The following is a 22,102-nucleotide window of genomic DNA, read 5'->3' as shown; positions in this document are numbered from 1 at the left end:
AACCTGCGTTTATGTCTCTTAAAAAAATGTATTTGCTATGAATAAGTCATTGATTGTGCAAAATTCGATCATTCTCTCTCCAGCTCCATTTCTGTCACTGAGTCCATGTTTTCCAACTACTGAATCTTCTTCTTTGTTCCCGACTTTTGCATTATTTTTCACAAAATAAGCTGGAACATCACAGTAACTCCCTCAAATACAGCAAACTTAGAGATAAATGCTATACCTATACAGCAAATAATAAATGAAGGAAGTATACAAATACCATGAAACAGACAAGCATGCTATGGGAAAAGTATGTTAAAGGTACGTCAAGAGGTGGGGCACCCAGCCAGGGTTTCTGCTGGCCTCAGAGGAGCCTACGCTAGTCTATCAGGCTAAAGATGATGTCTTTGCCAGTACAGGAGATGGGTGCTTCCTAGTCAGAGGAAGCACCTTTCTAATTTAGGGGCTGATTTTAGGCTCTAGAAGCTTCTGGCTCCAAAATAGGTTAGTGTGAGTGCAGACTGAGGAGATATGGGTCTTAGTGGGTGTGGAATGAGGAAGCAAGAGAGAGATTCAGGTGGAAGGGTAGGAAGGTGGATGGAACAATGGCCAGTCTCCTCCAGTATTATTTACAGTCACTGAAAACCCACTGGAAGGTCAGCTATGGGTTGATTTCAACTCAATGGTACACAATAACAACAACAACAACAACAACAACAGTGAGTAGTAGAGTAGGGTGGTCATGAGGGACAACGGAGAGAGTAGCTACCACTACACTAGCTGTCCTCCAAGGTTCTTATGTCTTGTGAACAGTTATTTAAGATGGTAACACTGAGCTGTTTGCAGTTTTGTGTTCTTTTGCTTTCCTTATTCATGTACTTTTAAAAATTTGTGTGAAGACTTACAAATTATACTGGTTTTTAATACAATCATTCATAGCCACTTTTTTTATACATTAGTTACCACTGATGAATGCAATTAATTAATTACATTGTCTAGTCAACCCCTTTCTAGAGTGCCCTAGTGGTTTATTGGTAAGGAGTTATGTTGCCAATCCAGAGGCCCACAATTTGAATCCCCCAGCTGCTCTGCAGAAGAATGATGGGCAGTCTAAGCCTGTGCAATTTACTGTCTCTGAAAACCCACTGGAGGATAACTTATGAGTTGGTTCTGACCTAATGGTCAGAATTTAATGAATTAATTAATTAAATTTTATAACATAATAATAATAATAATAATCATTTTTTTGTGTGTACTTTCAAATCAGATCTGACTGGTACAGGAGAAGATTGTCCCTCCTTCTCCAGTAGTGTATCTGCTGGATTTGAACCGCTGCAGTACAGCTTCTTGCCACTAGGCCACCAGAGCTCACCTAGAATGTATAATTTTTAATGAAAATAAATTTTATTTTGGAAGAAGTTTCATATCAACAAAATCCCCAATTCTGACTCATAGCACAAAGCAGAACTGCCAAAGAGGATTTTCAGTGTCTTGAAAGGAGCTGATTGTCTCATCTTCCTCCTGAAGAGCAGCTAACAGAAAATTCTAACAGATGACATTGTGATTAGCAGCCCAGTGCTTAGTAATATATGTGATCAGGGCTCCTGAGACAAGGATACTTCACTTTCATTCACAGCACACATAATCAACTAGTGAAACCTAAAGTAAGGGAATTTTAAAACAGGAATGTACAACACAGTTCAGTATCACCAAGCACCTAATTGTGGATTTTATATCCATTCCATCAGACAAATTCACACTGAGAAAGTTGTATTTCAGAGATCTATTTGTATCCTTCAATTCCCAGAGTGTAAAAAGATGTTACAGTGAAAACACAATTGCAGGCACTTACTGATTCCTTGAAAGAGCTCCTCAATATTAATAGCATTCTTGGCACTTGTCTCCACCACGATGGCACCTATGGATTCTGCATACTCCTTAGCATCCTTCAAGGGAACCTCCCTGAAAAAGAGGCCAAACCCGTGCAGAGATGAATGCTTCCTTGACGAACACAAATACCAAATATAAACAGAATAAACAGGTCCCATGGAAACAGCTCCTTTCTGTTCACAATAAACAATAGACCCAATCACTCAGCAAGTATTGAAAACCTGGTAGAAGCGAAAGAATATGTGCACATACGAAACTCTTTGTGAACATGACTCACCATGATCCTATGAACAACACACTGACACTTATAAATGATCTCCCACCATGCTCAAGCGCACTGCTGTAGTTACTTGTGGAAATCCATCTCAATGTGGGTTTTCACAGTTGGTAGCGAACTATATGTGACACTGAGAATTCTTTATTAGGAGAATCTTAAATACTACAAAACCTAAAACCCTCAAACTCGACGAGCTGGCCATTGAGTCAGAACCAACTCAGCCAATACTCCACTGGGTTTCTTAGGCCACAATCATACGGGAGGAGGCTGTCCATCATTCTCCCTCAGAGCCACTGGGGGATTTAAACTGTCAGAGACTTGATTTTGGGGTTAGTGATGCAACTTCCTACAGACTAGGCCACTTAAACTGTGGGGAGAGGGGGAAAATATGGTGACTATAAAATCCAAAGTGAGAAAAAGAAGTGAAGAGACTACCCTATCTGCTTCCTTCTCTGAAAACTCAAATGCCTGAAAATGCTGCTGATTTATATAGTTACTAAAGGAAGCCTACTCTGGCATTTACATTCCCTATGGACTCCAGATCATATGAGGAAGGCTTTTCAGGTACTGGCTGGAAAAGAGTTTGACTAGAGTTGATCATATTAAAAGCAATTGTCTCAAAACCTGAGAAAAATAAGTCTTAGTTAACTAAAATCTGTACTTCCATTACCATTCCCACTGAAGGCACAGAAGGAGAAAATTATGGTACGAAATCTACTCTTTATTCTTTTGACAAGCCACTCACAGAGATTATTCTTAAGATTTTTGTTGGCAGTAAGTTTTTTATTTTTTAAATTCCAGTAAACAGAATATTAAGATTTATGCAGTACTTAATTTTTACTTTTTCCTAGCAGTTCCATATCAAGGCACAAATTAAAACAGTGGGTCTCATATTTGGCCCAAATGTAGGACAGATAAGCCTGCTAATCTGTACTGGAGGTGGATGTGGGGAGTGCCTGGTAGTCAGTGAAGCTCTAGAGGAGAAGTGATTTCATATGCCATTAAACACTTCCTCAACAATGGAAACTAAGACAGCAGAGTATGCTTTGCCAGGATTAAAATGAGAATAAAATGGTCACATGATCAATCCAAAATGTCCATCTTAAGAATAAGTCTAGAGGGGCAAACTATTTCACAGTCTACAACACAGGACGTTAAAATGGAAAAGATAAGAAAGTTTCCCTGAAGACCACTTCCATCTTTCTAAAGGACTCTCATTAAAGAACTTGGCTGAGATGACCTGGCTAATTAATTAGAGGTGGAGGCAAGTCTGACCTCTGCCCACATTGCCAATGGGAACTAACAAATGCCACCCACTTCCCAATCCTTCCAATGTAGCCCCAGAGTGTGCTCTTTCAGATTCCACAAGCAAGCTATAGGTCTCAGAACATTCTCAAACTGTTAAGTACACTGGAGTGAAGAGTGAAGAAGGCAAGGGACATACCAGTAATGTGAAACACATTATTACCCTTTGAGGCCATTGAGATTCAAGAAGCTGAACCCTCTCAGTAACTCTCTTGGCGAGAAAAGTCTGTGCCTTTAGCCTACACTTTGGCTCCCTTCCCTCAGAGGTCATGTTCTGGGGCTTTCCCTTCTCTAACAGGCCCTGAAATTAAAAGTAGGGCAGCTGCCATGTTGGCATGCGCGAACACTTACAGGGCAGCCCGGGCTGGTTTGAAATTCTGGAGCTCCCAGGAATGTTGTGTCACCTTCCCTTTCTGACGTCCCTCCTGTGGAGAGGGTGTCTATGTCCAAGCAGCCAGCCCTGGGCCTTTCGTTATTTCTGAGACCTAGTGGCTGCTGACTGGGCCATGCTGAAATGTGAGCCAATTAATTTCTGAGCCTGAGCTCTTTGAAGCCTGTGACTTTTCCTCGGTTACCTCTCTGAGCCTCTAGACCCAGGGACTTTAGCAATAGAACTCTCAACACCTCCCTATGTGCTCAGCAGTCGGTAAGCCCTCTCCTCCACTCACCTCCTCCATCCTGCTACAAATGAAGGGCTGAATGTGCCACTCAGCAAGTGTCAGCTGTTAAGGCACTGTTAGGATCCAGGACCTAAAGTGAAGACTGTGGCCTTGATCTTAAGAAACCCATAGCCTATTCAGAGAAATAAACAAACTCACAAGGACAAATGCAGTGGCCATCAAGTCACTTCTTTTTTTTAATTATTAATTTATTTATTTTTTTTTTACAGAGGTTTTGGATTTCCATTCATTCATTGCCTCAATTTTCTCCCTTCCCACCCCTCCCCACCAGTTTGCTTCCCCCTCTGAAGAGAGGAAAAAAAAAAAAGAAAAAAAATTCCTTCATTAGTATACAATTCCCACGTCCCTTCCCCCCACCCCCCACCCCGAGTACACTTCTCTATGTAACCTTAATTCTGGATTCCTGTGCTAAGTCACTTCTAAAGGATGATGCTCCATGAGGTTTTCAACAGCTATGAGCCAGTGTTGACTCAATGGGGTCTTCCTTTTTTCTCTGACTCTCCACCTTTCCAAGCATATTATCTGTCTCCACAAACAGCCTCTCTTAACAACATGGCCATGCCTGGATAGATGGAGGGACGGTGAAGGAAAGGAAGACCCTCAGACAGATGGATTGACACAGTGACTGCAGCAACTGAATTGAGTGTGTCAAAAATGATGAAAATGGCACACAGGACAGGGCAGGGTTCATATCTATTTTTCATAGGGTTGCTGGGAGTCATACTCAAGTTGATGGCATCTACTAATAACAACATGCCCAAAGTATGTGAGTGATATTTTATCATTTTTGCCTCTAAGAAATAACCTGGCTGAATCTTTTACAAGATTTATCTGTCTGTTATTTTAGCAATCTGTGGAATATTCAGCACTCCTTTCCAACACTACAATTCAAAGGCATCAGTTGTCTGTAATTTTTAGCTACTATCCAGTTTTCAGATGCATAGGAAGTGATTGGCAAGGCCACAGTCTGAATCAGGCACACCTCAGTCCTCAAACTGACATCACTACTCCTCAATAATTTGGAGAAGTCCTTGACTTCAGACTTTCCCAGTGCAATTATATCTCTTGATCTCTGACTGCTGGTACCAAGTGTATTGATTGTGGATCCAAGTAAGATGAAGTCATTATTTTCAATCTTTTTCCCATCTATCATGATGTTACCTATCAGTCCCTTGGTGAGGATTTTTGTTTTCTTGATGTTGAGATGTAAGCCATATTTAAGACTATAGTTTTTGATCTTCTGCAGAAAGTGTTTCAAGTCATCCTCATTTTCAGCAGGCAAAGTTGTATCATCTGTATATTACATGGTGCTGTTTTTATAAAGTGCTTAGAATGATATCGGGCACATCCAGTGCCTCATAAAGACATCTTGATAAAGCTTTATTGGCAAAGGTGATGGCATGTGTAGAAATAGGGTGATGGGCATGGAGACAGCAGTATGCAGCATCTACTAACTTGGCAAGCAAGAGAAATCCCCAAAATGCCAAAGCCAATGATGTAAGACACACTGCGTCAGTGCTCTAATTGTTTTCTAATAATTCTAATACCAACCGTCCTTCCCACAGCACTGACTACTTATTTATGGGATTCGATAATTTGCTGCAAGAGCCACAAAGATAACCCAGACAATACAAAGTACTACCAGGTTTATTAGGAAAGTAGCATGTTACAATTAAGAGTTAGGAGTACTCAGGATAACCTCCTCTCAGAGTATATTCACAGGTGGGTCTGATGTCTCAGTTTCTTGCCCCATAAAGTGTTAGAAAGCTTTTTAGCTCTGGTGGGTCAAATCCATCAGTGGCTACTTGACAGAAGGATGGGAAGTTTCCTTCCATTAAGATCTTCAGCCTTGGAAATCCTCCTTCTGTGATGACCCAATTTAAGCCTGATGGGATGGTCAAAGAGACCAATTCCCATGTTAGTATGCTGCAGATCTTATTTGTACAGTCCCACTTGAAAAGTTCCTTTTACCTTTTTTTTTTTTTTACAGCAAGCTACTTAACCCCTTTTGTGGGCCACAAACACTCCATGTTCACAGTTTAATGCAAAAGTTACAAAAACCATGGCTTATAATACCTCCATCTGTAATTCATGGCACCATTTTCTGAGAGAAAGGCAACGTGACTGAGGAAACAGTACAAGTGGAATAAAGACATGAAAAGGTAGTTCACACTGCTTCACAGTAAGAAGACCTGTGGGGCTTCACATTGTGGCCCCAGAAGGGGCCCCCAGCCTAGTACTCGGGAGAGTATATAAAAATAGCATGGGTACATCAGCCGCCTTTATGAACCCATTCATTACCACGAGTGATCTTAAGAATAAAAGGGTGTCACAGTTAAAACGACATTAATCCCCAAACAACTTTTATTCTAAGATGTGGTTCGGCACCACCCTGTGCACAACAGACTGTAACCTTGCTTGGTCCTGTGTCATTCTTACAAGCTCTGTTGTGCCTAAGATCATTGCTACTTTATGTAAATTGACAATTTTCCTACAGTCATACTTGCATATTGTGGTGGTGGTTGTTGAGTGCTGTCAAGTTGTCTGTGACCCATATAGCAAACCTATGTAAAACAGCTCTGAACTCTGTCCTATCCTGAGCCTGTCACACTGATTCTGACACACCAACTCCCATTGTCCCAGTTACTATATCAATCTATCTCATCCAGGGTCTTCCTCTCCTGTACTATCCCTCCATTCTTTTGAGCATGATGTCTTTCTTCAAGGACTTTGCCTGTTACACATTCCAATTACTGGGGGATGTCTGCAGCTGTTTCTCCTTTTGAGTCATGCCATTACAGCATGTTAAAATCCTTCAACACATGAAAACTTTAGTCCCTGTCATTAGGATGATAGGACAATGGTTTTCTAGCTGCTAGCTATTACTTTTGCCACACGACTCAGTGGCCCATGCTAATTATGTGACTAAGGTAAATAGCACTTTTGGGGTGCAAACAGGGCATACAGACTATCAATAAAGGCAGTTTTTAGTTTTGCCATTCTACCAGGCAGGTTTGGAGGCAAGAAACTGAGCAGGGTCCAGCATGTGTCCACCTGGCCGGACCAATTCCTGAATGAGTGAGACCAGGACCTAGAGAAGATAAGCAGCAGAGGACCAGAAACAGATGTGGGATAGAGCCAGAAATGGTGCTGCTACTCCACAGAAAAAAAAGCCAGAGGCCACTGTACAAGCTTGCTGGGGGACTTGTGGGATTGAAGGTGGGAGTGAGCCACAGTTGGTATGACCAACAAAGCTTTCTAACACTGGCTGGGGGCCAGAGGGTCTGTGACCATGCCTGGAATCTGTCCTAACTGAAGAATAGTATACTGTTTCCAAGGAACCTGACATGTTTTCTAATAAAGTTCATAATTATGCGTCTTCTTGTGAGCTCTGTGTGGCCACTGCCATGGAATAGGGGACCCAGTAACAGAGCAGTGAGAGCCCTGAGAGGGACAGCTGGAGTTTATTTGTGTGTATGTATTAATGGTAATGGACACGGACTACTATACAAACTGTGAAGATAACTCATATGCCCATTTCATCATCCTGACACCAGACACTGTGTGGCATGTTCTCTTGATGACCAAGAGTGGAGACTTCATGATTTGAGACTGTCCTTTGGCCCCAAAGAGGCAACCTCTCTGCTAGTTCACATTGTCCCTGGAGAGGTCGATAATTCAGTGGAATGAGTCACAGAACTCGGGGAGACCTCTAATCCTACAGTTACCCCCTTATTACAACCATAAAGAATACAAATGAAGAGATCAGTCAGGGAAGGCCTGGGAGAGGCCACAGCACATTGCCAGATTTTCTTGTATATGGATGTTCTCACTCATCAAAGAAGCCTCAAAGAGAAAGCTCCAAAAACCAGAGTCCGTCAGTCACTGGAATTTCAGTTACATGCCGGGCGGGGGGTGGAGGGTGGGAGGTGTTATGCATAGTTGTGATGGATCCAATGAATAGATATATATGACTGAATCATGCCTCCTCCTTCCTGAGGTAATCTTGCCAGGCCCAGGACATATGAAGACCCAACTTACATGATTACATTTTCCTTTCAGTTTTTAAAATGTGAAGTCCAATAGTGATTAATTTTATAAAACATAATCCATGGGAATGATTGTATGAAATACAATGTAAATGAAGAATAGTATGAAACACAATGTAAACAAACTTTGTAAGCAAACCGACATAACATTTTTTTTAAAAAATGTGTTGTATTTGAGAGAAAGGTTACCATCATACTTCTTTTCCATGCAATCATTCGCTGACATTTTGTTTTAAAACACTGCCACTGGTTGTTATTAATAACAGTCGATAATCAACCTTTTGGGTACTATGTTTTCTTTCACCCAAATTACCTATTTACTAATTTTTAATCTCCTCTTCCTCCCTTCTCATCCCAGTTATCCAACCAAGACAGACTCTGTATGTAAAATTTTCTTTAGCATATCATACTTTTGGTATCATATAATAATTGTCTTATGTGATTAGCATATGTCTCTCAGTACATTTGTTGTAGATTCATCCTTCTTTGATAATTTCTATAGGATGCATAATATTTCACTATGTGAATGTACTAGAATTTCTTTAGTCATTTGCCCACTGATGGACACTTGAGTGTTTCCAACTCTTTCCTATTGTAAATAATGCTGCAATAAACATGGGTGTATGTATATTGGTTTGTGTCCAGACTTTCGAAACCCTGATCAGCTTTTGTTGTTTGCTGTCTTGTTGAAAATTGCTATTGGTGGGTAACATGAAAGCTCTCTGTTGTTTTGATTTGCATTTCTCTTCATTATCATCAGCATTTCTTTATGTGTTTGTTTCATGTTCTCTGCTCATTTTGTAATTGTGTTTTGTGTTTGGTTTTTTTTCCCCCTTGCTGAGGTGTTGGGAGTTTTCTATAAATTTTAGAGATTAGTCCTTTGTCAAGTACATCACTGCCAAATATTTCTTCCCACTCTGTAGGTTCTCTTCATAGTCCACTGGAGAAGCCTTTTGATATACATAAGGATTTAAGTTTCAGAGATTCTAATAATCTAGTTTATTCTCTGTTGATTTTGCATTTCTACTTACATTTGATAAGTCTATTCATGACATTGATTAAGGCTTCAATTTTTCCTATGATTTTTCTAGCTGTAGGTTTACACTTAGATCCTTGATCCATACTGAGTTAATTTTTATATATGATATGAAAAGATATGATATGATATGTGGGTCTTGCTTAAGTTTTCTACAAATGAACACCTAGTTTCACAAGCATTATTTGTGAAGAAGCTACCTTTCCCTCATGTAATAGATTTCATCTCTTTGTCAAAGATCAACTGTCCTCAGATGGATGGATTTATTTCTAGTTTCTCAATTCTACTCAAATTGTCTATGTATGTGCTGCAGTACCAGTACCAAATTGTTTTTATTACTGTGGCTGCCAAGTAGGTTTTGTGTTCAAGAAGGGAAGGGCCTCCTATTTTGTTTTTCTTCTTCAGTATTGCTTTGCATAGATCAGTTCTTTGCTTTCAATATGAAATGATGATTATTTTTTCTCTTGGAAAAATCATAATGGAATCTGAATCAAGACTTCACCATATTTATAAATCCCTCTTGGTGGCCTAGTAGGTAAGGAGTTGTGCTGCTAACCCAAAGAGAGGTAGTTTGAATCTACTAGCAGCTTCCTGGGAGAAAAGTGGTCTCCTCCTGTGCAATTTATAGCCTCTTAACAACTTGCTGGAGGGTCAGCTATAAGTCAGTTCCAACTCAACAGCAATTGGCTTTTGGTGGTATTGTCATTTTCACAGTGTTACATTTTCAGATCCCTGAGCATGATATATTTCCCCATACAGTTGATTTCTTGTAGTACTGTTTTGTAATTTTCTTTGTATAAGTATTTTGTTGTATCTGGTTAGATGTATTTCTAAGTCCTTTATCATTTGAATAGCTACTATAAATGGAATAATTTCCTTTTTTAAAAATTTCTTTATTTTTCATTTCAATGAACATCTACAGAGATTTGGAATTCCGTTGTTGCACCCCTCTCCCCGCCGACGTTTGCTCCTCTCCTTCAAACGCAAAAGAAAAACTCCCTCATTGGTATGCAACATTTTGCTACTGTAGAGGAATTAGACCTCTTTTTTTTTTAAAAAAAAAAAACAACCAACAACAAAAACCCTGCTTTTTAAAACCTTCATCTCAACATTACTGAAATGGCCCATTAAATCCAGTAAATTTTTAAATGTTGTTGTTGTGTATCGTCAAGTTAGAACTGACCCATAATTGATCCTCCAGCAGGTTTTCAGAGGCAGTTCATCACACAGGATGATAGTTTAACTTCCTCTTTGACAACATGACTTACAATCTTTTCTTACCTTATTGATCTAGCTAGAACTTCCAATATAATACTGAATAGAAGTGATGATAAAGGGAAACCTTGTCTGGTTCCTTTTTACAAGGGGGATGCTTTCCTCCTTTTCTCCGTTGAGAGTAATATTGGTTGTATAATATTGGGTTTTATTGGCTAGGATTTGGTGAGAATTTTTGCATCTGTGTTGATGATAGATGTTGTTGTAATGTGTCATCAAGGTGCTTGTGACTCATAGTGACCCTGTGTACAACAGCTCTGAAATCTGCTCGATCTTGAGCCAATTTCATTGTTTCCAACACACCTATCTCCATTACCCCAGTCACTGAGTCAGTCCATCTCATCCTGGGTCCTCTTCTCTTAAACCATCCTTCCACCCTTCTAAGCATGATGTCCTTCTCTAAGAACAAGTACCTCCTGGCAATATACACAAAGTATGTGAGACAGAGCTTCAAAATCCTTGCCTCCAAGGAGCAGCTTGGATTCACCCTCTCCAGGACAGATCTGTCTGTTCTCTTAGCAGTCCATTCAATACTCTTCTCCAGTACCACAATCCAAAGGCATCAATTCTCCTTCTATCATCCATAGTCATGGTCCAGCTCTCTGATGCCTAGCAAGTAATTGTGAAGACCATGGCCTGGATCAGGTGCCCCTTAGTCTCTAGTCTTTTTGATACTCTGGATAGGTCTCTGATAACATATTTTCCCCAATGCAATTTGTCTTTTGATTTCCTGGCTGCTAGTACCAAAGGTGTTGATTGTGGAGCCAAGCAAACTGAATCTGTTAGCAATCTTAATCTCTTCTCCATCTATCATAGGCCCATTGGTGAGAATCTTTGTTTTCTTGATGTTGAGCTTCAATCCAAATTAAAGACTGCAGTCCTTGACCTTCTGCAGTAAATGCCTCAGGTCCTCCTCAGTTTCAGCAAGCAAGATTGTGCCATCTGCATAACACAGGTTGTTGATGAATCTTCCTCCAATCCTGATGCCACATTCCCCCTCATACAGCCCAGCCTCCTGGATGATATCTTTTACATATAGATTGAAAAGGTATAGAAATAGGATGCATCCCTGGCATACACCTTTCTTGATTATGAACCATGTAGTGTCTTCTTGCTGTGTTATGACAACTGCCTCCTGGTCCAAGTATAGGTTTCACATAAACACAATCAGGTGTTCTAGGATTCCCATTCTTCTCAAAGTCAGTCACAATCTGTAGTGTTCCACATAGTCAAATGCCTCTGTATAGTCAACGAAACACAGATAGTCATTCCTCTGGTACTTTCTGCTTTGAAATAAGATCCACCTAACATTTGTACATAGGGTTTTCGACAGCCTGTTATTTCTCCCTCGTGTATCTTAATTTGGGTTCCCAGCTTTGGAGTAATATTGGACAGACAAGCACTTTACCCAAAAGAGCTGAAGAAAATATGCAGATAACAGATAAGGTGTTGATAATGGGGACTCACCCTTTTGTTGCATGTGTTGTTTCCCCAACCTCACTGTGTCCTGCCAGCATCCAGCTCAATTCTCTCTTTTTGCTCCTCCAGTATCTCCCATCCCTATGCTCCCAGCCAACTCTGGTTTGATGGCTCAGGGTCTCAGCACTCGTGTCCTCCCATTTCATTTCCACTACCCTGTGATACTGATGCTTCTGGCACAGGGGCAGCAGGACCATCTCCACACAGAGGGGGCAGCCAAATGCTCTGGTAAGGCCTGGGCAGGAGTTCAGACTGGTCATGATAGATAATGTTCTATAATTTTCATATGTGAGTGATGTCTTTGCCTGGCCTTGGTATCAGAGTTCTGGTTTAGATCTGTTGTCCACAGAGTTGTAAATTGTAGACAACTTGATGATACCTAATAACTTTCACTGAAGGTTTTACTCCATCTGTATCATTGAAGTAATGAGACCTTCTAGCTTGGTGTATAGCATTTTAGGCCAAAGGTCAGTAGTTTGAATCCACTGGGCACGCTGAGGGAGGAAGATGGGCAGTGCCCTCCCTTAAAGATTTATAACCTTGGAAATCCAAAGGGGAATTGATACTAGTTAGAAATGGCATGATGGCAGTGGATCTGAGAACTCTTAAGTGGCAGCTCTTTCTCAGTCATATTTTGGGTGCCTCACCTTCTGGCACATATTAGACACTGTTTCATTGCTAGTCATAAGATTTCAATGACCCATTATTTCAGAACTGGATGGCCATACCTGTTTCCTAGTCCATCTTAGTCTGAAAGTTCCACTGGAACCTGATATATGAAATATTGGTGGAATATCTAACTGACAGAAAAGTGGTAATGAACTAGAGACATGTTGTTGTTGTGAACCATCAATTTGGAACCAACCTACAGCTGACCACTCAGTGGGTTTTTAGAAGCAGTAAATCACACTGCCAATCATTCTCCCACAGAGATTGTTGGAGACTGAGGAGAATGACTGACCATCTTTCTCCTGCAGAGCACCTGGTGTACTTGAACTATGTATAATTTTCAACCTATATGCAGAATAGATCATTCAGGAGGCTGGGCTTTATAAGAAGTGTGGCATATGCAGATGATGCAATCTTGCTTGCTGAAACTGAAAAGGACCTGAGGCTTTTGCTGCAGAAGGTCAAGGGCTGTAGTTTTCAATATGAACTAAAGTTCAACATCAAGAAGACAAAGATTCTCACCACTAGGCCAACTGGCAGCACCATGATAAATGGAGAAGAGATTGAGGTTGTTGTAAACAATTACAGCTTGCTTGGATCCACAATCAATACTCTTGGCCCCAGAATCCAGGAAACCAAAAGACAAATTGGAAAAAAAAAGACAAATTGCACTGGGAATATCTTCTGTCAGGGACATCTCTGGAGTACTGAGAAGCTATGATGTCAATCTAGAGACAAAGGTGAGCCTGATACAGGCCATGGTCTTTGCAATTACTTGCTATGCATCACAGAGCTGGACAATGACTAAGGATGACACAAGAATTGGTGCCATCAAATTGTGGTGCTAAATAAGAGTCTTGAACATATCATGAACTGCCAATAAAACAAACAGGTCTGTCTTAGAGAGGGTGAAACCAAGTCTCTCCTTGGAAGTAGGATTTTGAAGCTCTGTCTCACATACTTTGGGCACCTGGCCCAAAGGGACCAGTCCTTAGAGAAGGACATCATGCTCAGAAGGGTGGAACACAGGAGAGGAAGACCCCAGAGGAGATGAATTTTACAATAATTGTGGAAATGGGGGTAGGTATGTCAGAGTCAATGAGACTGGCTCAGGACAAGGGTAAGCTTCCGAGTTGTTGTCGCTATGAGTCACAGGCAACTCAAAAGGCTGTAACAACAACAACAACAACAACAACCACAATAACAACAACAATTGAGTGAGTGGTGCAATTCCTTACCACTAAGCCACCAGACCTCCCCAAATTAGAGACATAGAGGTTACAATTTGGGATCAAGAACAATCTGCAATATGGGTTCAGGAAGTATGTAGCGCTGTGCTCCTTCAGTTCAGGACAGTTCTCACAGCTCCTCTCAGCTGTGCTGGGCTCCTCTGTGCTTCACAAGCACAAACACATCTTAGGTCTTGACCATTGGCCTGGCCTCTGGTCTACTCACTCAAGTGTTACCAACTTCTTTAACTTCACCAATAATGGCCCTGACACACTTCATTGTGTCAGGAGGCCTCCTGCCCAAAGGTTCTCAGAATGCTTGTTCTGTGGGCAGGAAAGCCCACTGCATCACCACTTACTGGTCTCCTGAACCATTTTTCTATAAAGGCTTGCCATCTTGCACCATCCTGGTGTTATAACCTTCTGTTCCAGAATCTAGATTCTCCGTATAGACACTTACGTCTAAAGAACATGTTCCCTCCCAACACTTCTTTCTTAATTGTAGTGGGTTTCCTCTTTCCTCTTCTAGGATGTTTAATTTTAAGGCTAATGAGACAAAATCATTAGGATTTCATTCACTTTATGTGTATTATTATAAATCTTTCCAAGCTCTTTGATAAGTCACTAGCACCTTATTTATACAGTTTCAGCTTATTAATTTTTGCTCATAATAAGGCCACACATGGCTAAAGTGCTATACTGAGCAATTAACTGCATCACACTCAGTCAGCAGATAATAGTCATTTTTCTAAGCCTGCAGCAATTAAAGAAATGCAAATAAAAAAGAGAATTTTTTTTTTAATATATGAGATTAGGCAACACAAACAGGTCTAATAAGATGTAGTGTAGAGTGTAAAGAAATAGTGACTTTCATTCAAATGGCAGGATGAAAAACTGGTGTTTTTTCCTCTGGAGGATAATTTGGTAATCTAAAAGTATTAAAGAAATACATATAGAAAACTATTCATCGCAGTATCACTGAAATGACAAAAAACTCCAAATTACCAAAATGTCTATCACCAGGAGTAGCAAAATATATCTATTAAAAAGGGAGGCTGTTAAGAAGCTGCACTTCAATCCCAGTGGTGAGCAGTTCAAATCCATCAGATACTCTGCTGGAGAAGGAGGGACAATCGCCCCCTGTACCTGTCAGATCTGATTTGATGGTACACACACACACACACACACACACACACGGAGGCTGTTCAGTTGTTATTTTAAGAAGGTGAAAAGAAATCTACATGGGCTATTTTAGAATACTGAACATATGAAGATAAATAAAATAAGTGACAAAGTAATATGTATTATAAAATCAATAGCTTAGAGGTAAGGAGTTGTGCTGGCAACCTAAAGGCACGCAGCTTTAATATGCCAGCTGGTGCACAGGAGAAAGATGTTCAATCTTCTTGTGTGTAATTTACTGCCTCTGAACACTCAGTGAGGGTCAGCTCTGAGTTGATTCCAACTCATAGTCTATAACAACAATCAGAGGGATGAGTGTATATGAGATCATAAGAGTGTGTGTGTGTGTGTGTGTGTGTGTGTGTGTCTGTGTGTGATAGAAAACTGACAAGAGCAAGTAACAGAAGGATATTAGACAACTACTAAGAGCTAGTAATATTTAAGTTTTGTGGCCTACTGGTAATATATGGTGTTGCAACCAAAAGGTATGTGGTTCATATCTACCAGCTACTCCACACGAAAAAGAAGAGCAATCTCCTAATCTCTTTCTGCATGATTTACAGCCTCTGAAAGATAGTTTTAGAGTAAGCTATAAGTCAATTCTGACTCGAAGGCACATAACAATGAACAAGAGCTAGTAACTCTGGGATGGGAGAACATAGCAAAGCACCTAGGAGTGAGTGGGACACCTTTTTTGCTATTCAAAATATCTACCTTGAGTTCATGTTATTTTGGAATAAAGAATAAAGAAGTAATGATGATAAGAAGTTGATGGTTTGCTTTAGCAAGTTCTTACAAGTGCTCCCAATAGTTTAATACCTATGTTTCAGATTGACCTTTCAGATACCCTAGCTCAGGGATTTTCAATGACTTTGGCTACAGAGCCTATAAACCTGACTAGGGAGGAAAATTCCAGTTAATGGTGGAATGAAATCTTAATGTGCAACCTCACTGCAAGTTATTATGTGAAATATGGCATACATGTTCATTTTCTTGCACAGTTATACTATAGGCTCCTACAGGGTATAAATTTTTTTTATTTAAAGAACTTAGTCTTTGTTCTTGATTCCTGGGATACAGTCTCTAAAACCCTGGAATTTTCCCAAAGATTGAACTCTGTTAATCACAGAGTCTCAAACTTAAACCTACCTAACAGGTTATGCTAATAAAGTAATTCTGGTTGGGTAAGGGTTGTGCATGCCAGAAGGATCCATTTCAGATAATGGGGGATGAAGGATGAGTTTCACCATGAGGGCAATACTTCAACCTATTCTTATGTAATGAAAACTTGTGCTAGGGTGGGGAGGGGGAGACTCTATATTTGATTGTATTCTATAAACTGTTCTATTATTAGAGGACATAGACTTCATATAGACTTCATTACAGAATAAGAGGGACCATCAGCATGATGCTGAGAGTCTACTCTGAATTACAGCTTGGCTTTCATTTGTAGGATTTGGGACAAAGAAAATCATCAACAGATCATAACTGGTGGTAGATAAACTTTTTAGCTGGCCAAATAGTTACTCTTTAATTGGCAAGTAAAGGATTATGACTGGGATATGTACACACAATTTCAGATTAAAAGAGCATAGGATGGGTTCTATGGTGGCTTTGTCCACCTGGCTAGATGGTAACCAGGGTATGACTCATGACCATGAGTCCCTGAATCACAGCCATCCGAACTGTTACTTTTAACTTAACCTGGATGACACGTGGCTATTTTTGATAAATCATTAAGGGCATGCCCAGGTGAACTCCCTGGTGTTTTCCATGCAAGCCTGAGGTGTAACTGCCCCTCCCTAGGCTTGCTGTCATCACTCCTCTATCACTTCACTCCAATCTGTAGTGGTTGCTCTGTTGAGATGCTAGGAGTTATGCCATGGGTGTTTCAAATACCAGCAGGGATCAACAGGTTTCAGCAGAGATTCCAGACTAAGAAAATCTAGGAGGCAGAAGGGGTCACTCACTTCTGAAATAACTGGCTTTTTATTTTTAGGGCCAGCAGAAGAACATTGATAGAGTACAGCAATATGAGCCCTTTATGTTGGAAGGCACTGCAAACAGGACTAGGGAAAAGCTGACTTTTTGAAATACAGTCTACCTTAGTCATACACATGGAGAAAAGTATTCAGCTGATGAAGGATAATCATTTGCTGATGTGGGGACGTTAAAAATGAGAAGGAACAACTACTAATATACATTAGTAGGCAGAACATGAAATCTACAAAGTAGGAATCTAGGAAAATTAGAAGTGAAATATTAAATGGAAAACATAAAGATTGAAAGCTAGTCATTTGTTAGCTAAAATATGCTGATAGTATATACTCTGAATCAAACAACTGTATGGCCTACTATGCCAGGAATGACAAATTAAGGAAGAATTACATCACTTTCATTATTTAAAAAAACAACATTTCAAGACATTTACTGATCTATAATGCTGTCAATGATAGGATGATATCCACATCATATGAAGATTCAATATTAAAATTTATCCACCAACAATTCAAGTCAAAGAGGAAAAAACATAATTTCTACCAACTTCTGCAGGATAAAATTAATCTAACTGCAATAAAGATGCATTATAATAACTAGTGACTGAAATGTAAAAGTTGGAAACAAAGAATTGGTAGATGATAAGTATAATCCTGGTGACATAATGAGGCCAGTGATAATATGACAGAATTTTGAACAATCATCAACTTATTAAATATGAATATCTCTTTAAAATCAGGAAAGGTGTATGTCAGGGTTGCATCATTTTTCCATACTTACTCAATCTGCTATGCTGAGTAACTAATTAAAAAAATCAAACTATATGAAGAATGTGGCATCAGAACTAAAGGAAGACTCATTAGCAATCTGGATTATACAAAGGATACAACCTTGCTTAGAGAGAGGACTTGAAGCATTTGCTACAGAAGCTCAAAGAAAATCCTTCAATATGGATAGCATCTATCTCAACACCAAGAAAACACAAATCTAGGCAACATAATTACAGATGGAAAAAAGTCTGAGTTGTCAATGATTTTTTTTTAGTTGCCAATGACTTCATTTTAATTAGATCCATAATCAATACTCAGTCTAGAAATCAAAAGGTGTGTTGCATTGGAGAAATCTGCTCCAAAGTGCCAAGGAGCCAGGATGTCCCTTTCAAAACTATGGTATGAATGCAAAGCCAGTGAGTTTTGAGATGAGAGCTCTATCTCCTCATTTACTACTTACCAATGAGAAGCTATAATTCGTTAACTAAAAATTTAAGAACAATAGAGTTTGAGAATAATGTAATTCTAGGGACTGCAAGATGTCTTTTCTTGATGCCTTTAACTTTTCCAGTATGTTTAAATTTCTTATTAATTTATTAAAGAAAATATCCATTATTCTTGGAAAAACAAAACTAAGGTATGCTTGATTAAAGCTATGGTTTTTTCAATTGCTTCTCTGCTTCTGAAAGCTGGACAATGAATATGGCTGACAGAAGAAGAACTGATGTCTTTGGTGTTGGAGAAGAATGCTGAATATCCCATGGATTGGCAATGGTCTTAGGGGAAGTGCAACCAGAGGCAAGGATGATGAAGCTTTGTCTCATGCACATTAGGTATGTTATCAGGAGGATGCTGTCCTTGGAAAAAGAGATCATGCTGGGAAAGGGAGAGGGTCAGAGAGAGAGGAAGACCCTCAAGAAGGTGGACTGGTACAGTCACTGTCACAATGGGCGAGAGCAGCAGAGAGAGTATGAGGATGGTACAGGATAGGGTAAGGTTCAGATCTGTTGTTAGTGGAGTTGCCATGAGTCACAATCAATTTTTTTCATTATTAAATTTTATTAATTTTAATGAACATTTACAGAGATTTTGGTTTTCATTCATTCATTGTTGCACTATTTTCTCTACCCTCCTCCCCAGTTTGTTCTTCTTCCCCCCGCCCCTTGAAAGTCTGTTTTAATTGTCCATTTGCCACAGGGCTTGTCAAAGCCAGTTCTGAGAGTCACAATCAATTTGATGGCACCTAACAGCACAACAACAATAAATGTGTGGAACTTGCTAATGGAATGCACAGGAATCAAATCAACTACATTTGTGGGAAAAATAAAGAGTCAGGATAGGAGGAAGATTCAACCTTCTCCATGTAGGTGACACAATCTTGATTTGTGAAAGTGAAGAATATTTGAAGCACTTACTAATGAAACCAAAAAGCTATAGCTTTTAGTAGGGGTTACAGCCCAACATCAAGAAAACAAAAACCCCTCACAAATGGATCAACAAACAATATCATGATAAATGGAGAAAAGACTGACACTGCCATTGATTGCATTAAACTTGAATTTATCATCAATGTCCATGGAAGCAGCAGTCAGTCAAATGATATATTGCTTTGGGAAAACCTGCTCCAAAGGATCTCTTTAAAGAGCCCAAGAGCAAGTATGTTATTCTGAAGACTATGGTGTACCTGAGCCAAGCCATGCTATTTTTAACTTCATATGCATGTGGGAGTTTGATAATGAATAAGAAAGTGTGAAGAAATAATGCCCTTAAATTGTGGTCTTTGCAAGGAATATTGATGTGCATGTTGATGTGCTACCTGACCTTTTCGGTTATCTGCTATGCATCTCAAAGTTGGACAAAGAACAAGAATGATAGAAAAAATGATGTCTTTGAGTTGTGATGTTGGAGAAGAATACTAAATATCCCATAGACTGCCAAAAGAACAAATAAGTACGAACTGAAGAAAGTGCAATCGGGGTGCTCTTTAAAGGCAGGAATGGTCAGACCTCATCTCACATATTTTAGGCATGTTGTTAGGAGGGACCAGTCCTTGGAAAAAAAAGACATTTTGCTTGGAAAGGTGGAGGATCAGTGAAAGAGAGGGAGACCCTCAACAAGATGGACTGATACTGACTATAACAATGGGTTCAAGCATATCAGAGATGATGAGGATGGCACAGGATAGGGCAATGTTCTAATCTGTTGTTCATAGGCCCTCTATGAGCCATACTTTACTTGATGGCATCTAACAACAACAATAACAACATATCAGATTAGGAGCTCTGGTGGCCTAGTCCACAAATCGCTAATTCAAAGGCCACACCTCTCTTACAATTCAAATCTACCAGCAGCTCCATGGGAAAAATTATGAGCAATTGCCTCCTGTGTGCTTTATAGCCTCAAAAAACCTGTTGGAAGATAAGCAACGAGTTGATTCTGACTTGATAGTAATGAATCCGAGTGAGTTTTTTAGGGGATTAATTAGTATGACTTTTCTAGTCATTTACTTTGATTTCCACCCCATGGTTAGGCAGGACTATGTAAAGTGAGGTGTTTGTGGCCCACAAGAGGATTAGATAATTCACTAATGATGAAAATAGCACATTTTGGATGAGAACATCCAAGTAAGTTATGTATACTAAGAAGATTGGCCAGTTTTATTCTGCTAGGCTTACACTGACTTCAGAATCAGTGAACAAGAATCTCAAGAAAGAAGAGGCAGAGACTGAAGCATGTTCTTGGGTAAGATCTTCCTTTGTGAAGCCAACTAAGACCAAGACCAAGACACGGTACCCTAGATGGCAGAAGCAAAGATGATGGAGAAGTGAAGACCCTGTGAGACAGGATGGAGTTAGATCTGCTGTCTCTGCTGCCCTACAGAGTCAGAGCTGAGCAACTTGGCCTAGGCTCGCTGGCAGAGAGGGTTAAAGAGGGGCACATAATTGACAGAATTAAAAGAGCTATTTAACACTTGCCTGAGCATGGAGCAGACCCTGGAGTCATGAGATCCAGGATTAGAGGGAGGCTACCTAACAATATACCAGAGAAGAAGCTGTTCAAATTGAAGAATTCTATCCTGTGTGTTTTCTATATGAATTGCATCCTGTTACTTCTTAATAAGCCTCATAATGGTTAGTATTATCTACGAGTTGTGTGGACACTGAAAAAATTAACTAACCCAGTCGTAAAGAAGTGAGAGCAAACCTAACAGTAGAGTAGTAAGTTGTGTGAGATGATTGGTGCTAGAGTTAACAGTAGAAGGTGTGGAAGTATGGAGGTGTGCCTAATATCTCATAGGAACTGGCTTTGTGCTGTTGCTAAGGATGCTCCTCTTTTGTGGAGTTCCTGGTGATCAGACTTTGTTACGCTCATGTAAATGGCACAATTATTTTTTCTAGGTTGCGTTGTTTATTTTGGGGTGGTTTGTTGTTTTGTTTTTTTTTTTAGATTTTAATAAAGTTTATAAAAAACGTGGATTTCCTTTCATTCATTTTTGCACATTTTCCTCCCTGCCCCCCTTCCCCTAGTTTGCTTTCTTCTTTGGAAAACAGTTCTTTCATTGTTACACAGTCCCCTCACCTCCCAGACCACTTTACTATGCAACTCTTATTATGGACTCTTATCAGTCCAATAATATCTAATCAATCATATATTGACTATACCATGGACTGCTAAGATAACAAACAGGTTTGTCCTGGAGAGAATGAAGCCAGGCTGCTCCTTGGAGGCAAGGATTCTGAAGTTTCATCTGACACTTTGGACAAGCTGCAAGGAGGGATCAGTCCTTGGAGAGGGACGTCATGCTTGGGAGGGTGGAGGGATAGTGCAGGAGAAGAAGACCCTTGATGAGATGGATTGATTCAGTGATGGGGGTAGTGGGGGTAGGTGTGTCAGAGATGATGAGATTGGCACAGGATAGGGCAGAGTTTAGGGCTGTTGTACATAGGGTTGCTATGAGTCGCAGGCGACTTGACACATAACAAAAACACATAACACAACAACATAACAACAACAACAACATATTCCTTTTATACAGTTCTCTCCCTCATGTTTCAATGCCTCTTTTGTTAGTTTCCATCAACCCCCATATCAGTCCTGTTCTATAACAGTGGCAGTATGCAGTATTTGTCTTTTTGTGACCGAGATATTTAACTCAGCATAATGTCCTCCATGGCCAGCCACACTGTATAATATTTCATGAGTTCTTTGTTTTTCAATGCTGCATAATATTCCATCGTGTGAATATACCACAGCTTCTCTATCCATTAGTTTGTTGAT

The 22,102-nt window shown here is 39.9% G+C and overlaps 1 protein-coding gene across 1 annotated transcript in view; it reads right to left on the bottom strand.

Annotated features, from left to right (window-relative positions):
• The window catches only part of LOC102867636 (ras-related protein Rab-31-like), a 316,824-nt gene that overhangs the window by 50,893 nt on the left and 243,829 nt on the right, over positions 1 to 22,102 (bottom strand). Inside the window, exon 6 of the mRNA XM_006897024.1 lies at positions 1,838 to 1,947. Within this exon, the coding sequence (XP_006897086.1) occupies positions 1,838 to 1,947 (110 nt within the window). The remainder of the gene's footprint in view (positions 1 to 1,837; positions 1,948 to 22,102) is intronic.

The sequence above is a fragment of the Elephantulus edwardii genome, unplaced genomic scaffold, assembly GCF_000299155.1.
Source record: "Elephantulus edwardii isolate Elephantulus edwardi_28Jun2011 unplaced genomic scaffold, EleEdw1.0 scaffold00196, whole genome shotgun sequence".
NCBI classification, from domain to species: Eukaryota; Metazoa; Chordata; class Mammalia; order Macroscelidea; family Macroscelididae; genus Elephantulus; species Elephantulus edwardii.
Note: the sequence above shows the minus strand (reverse complement) of the source record. Positions and strands in the feature narration are given on the sequence as shown.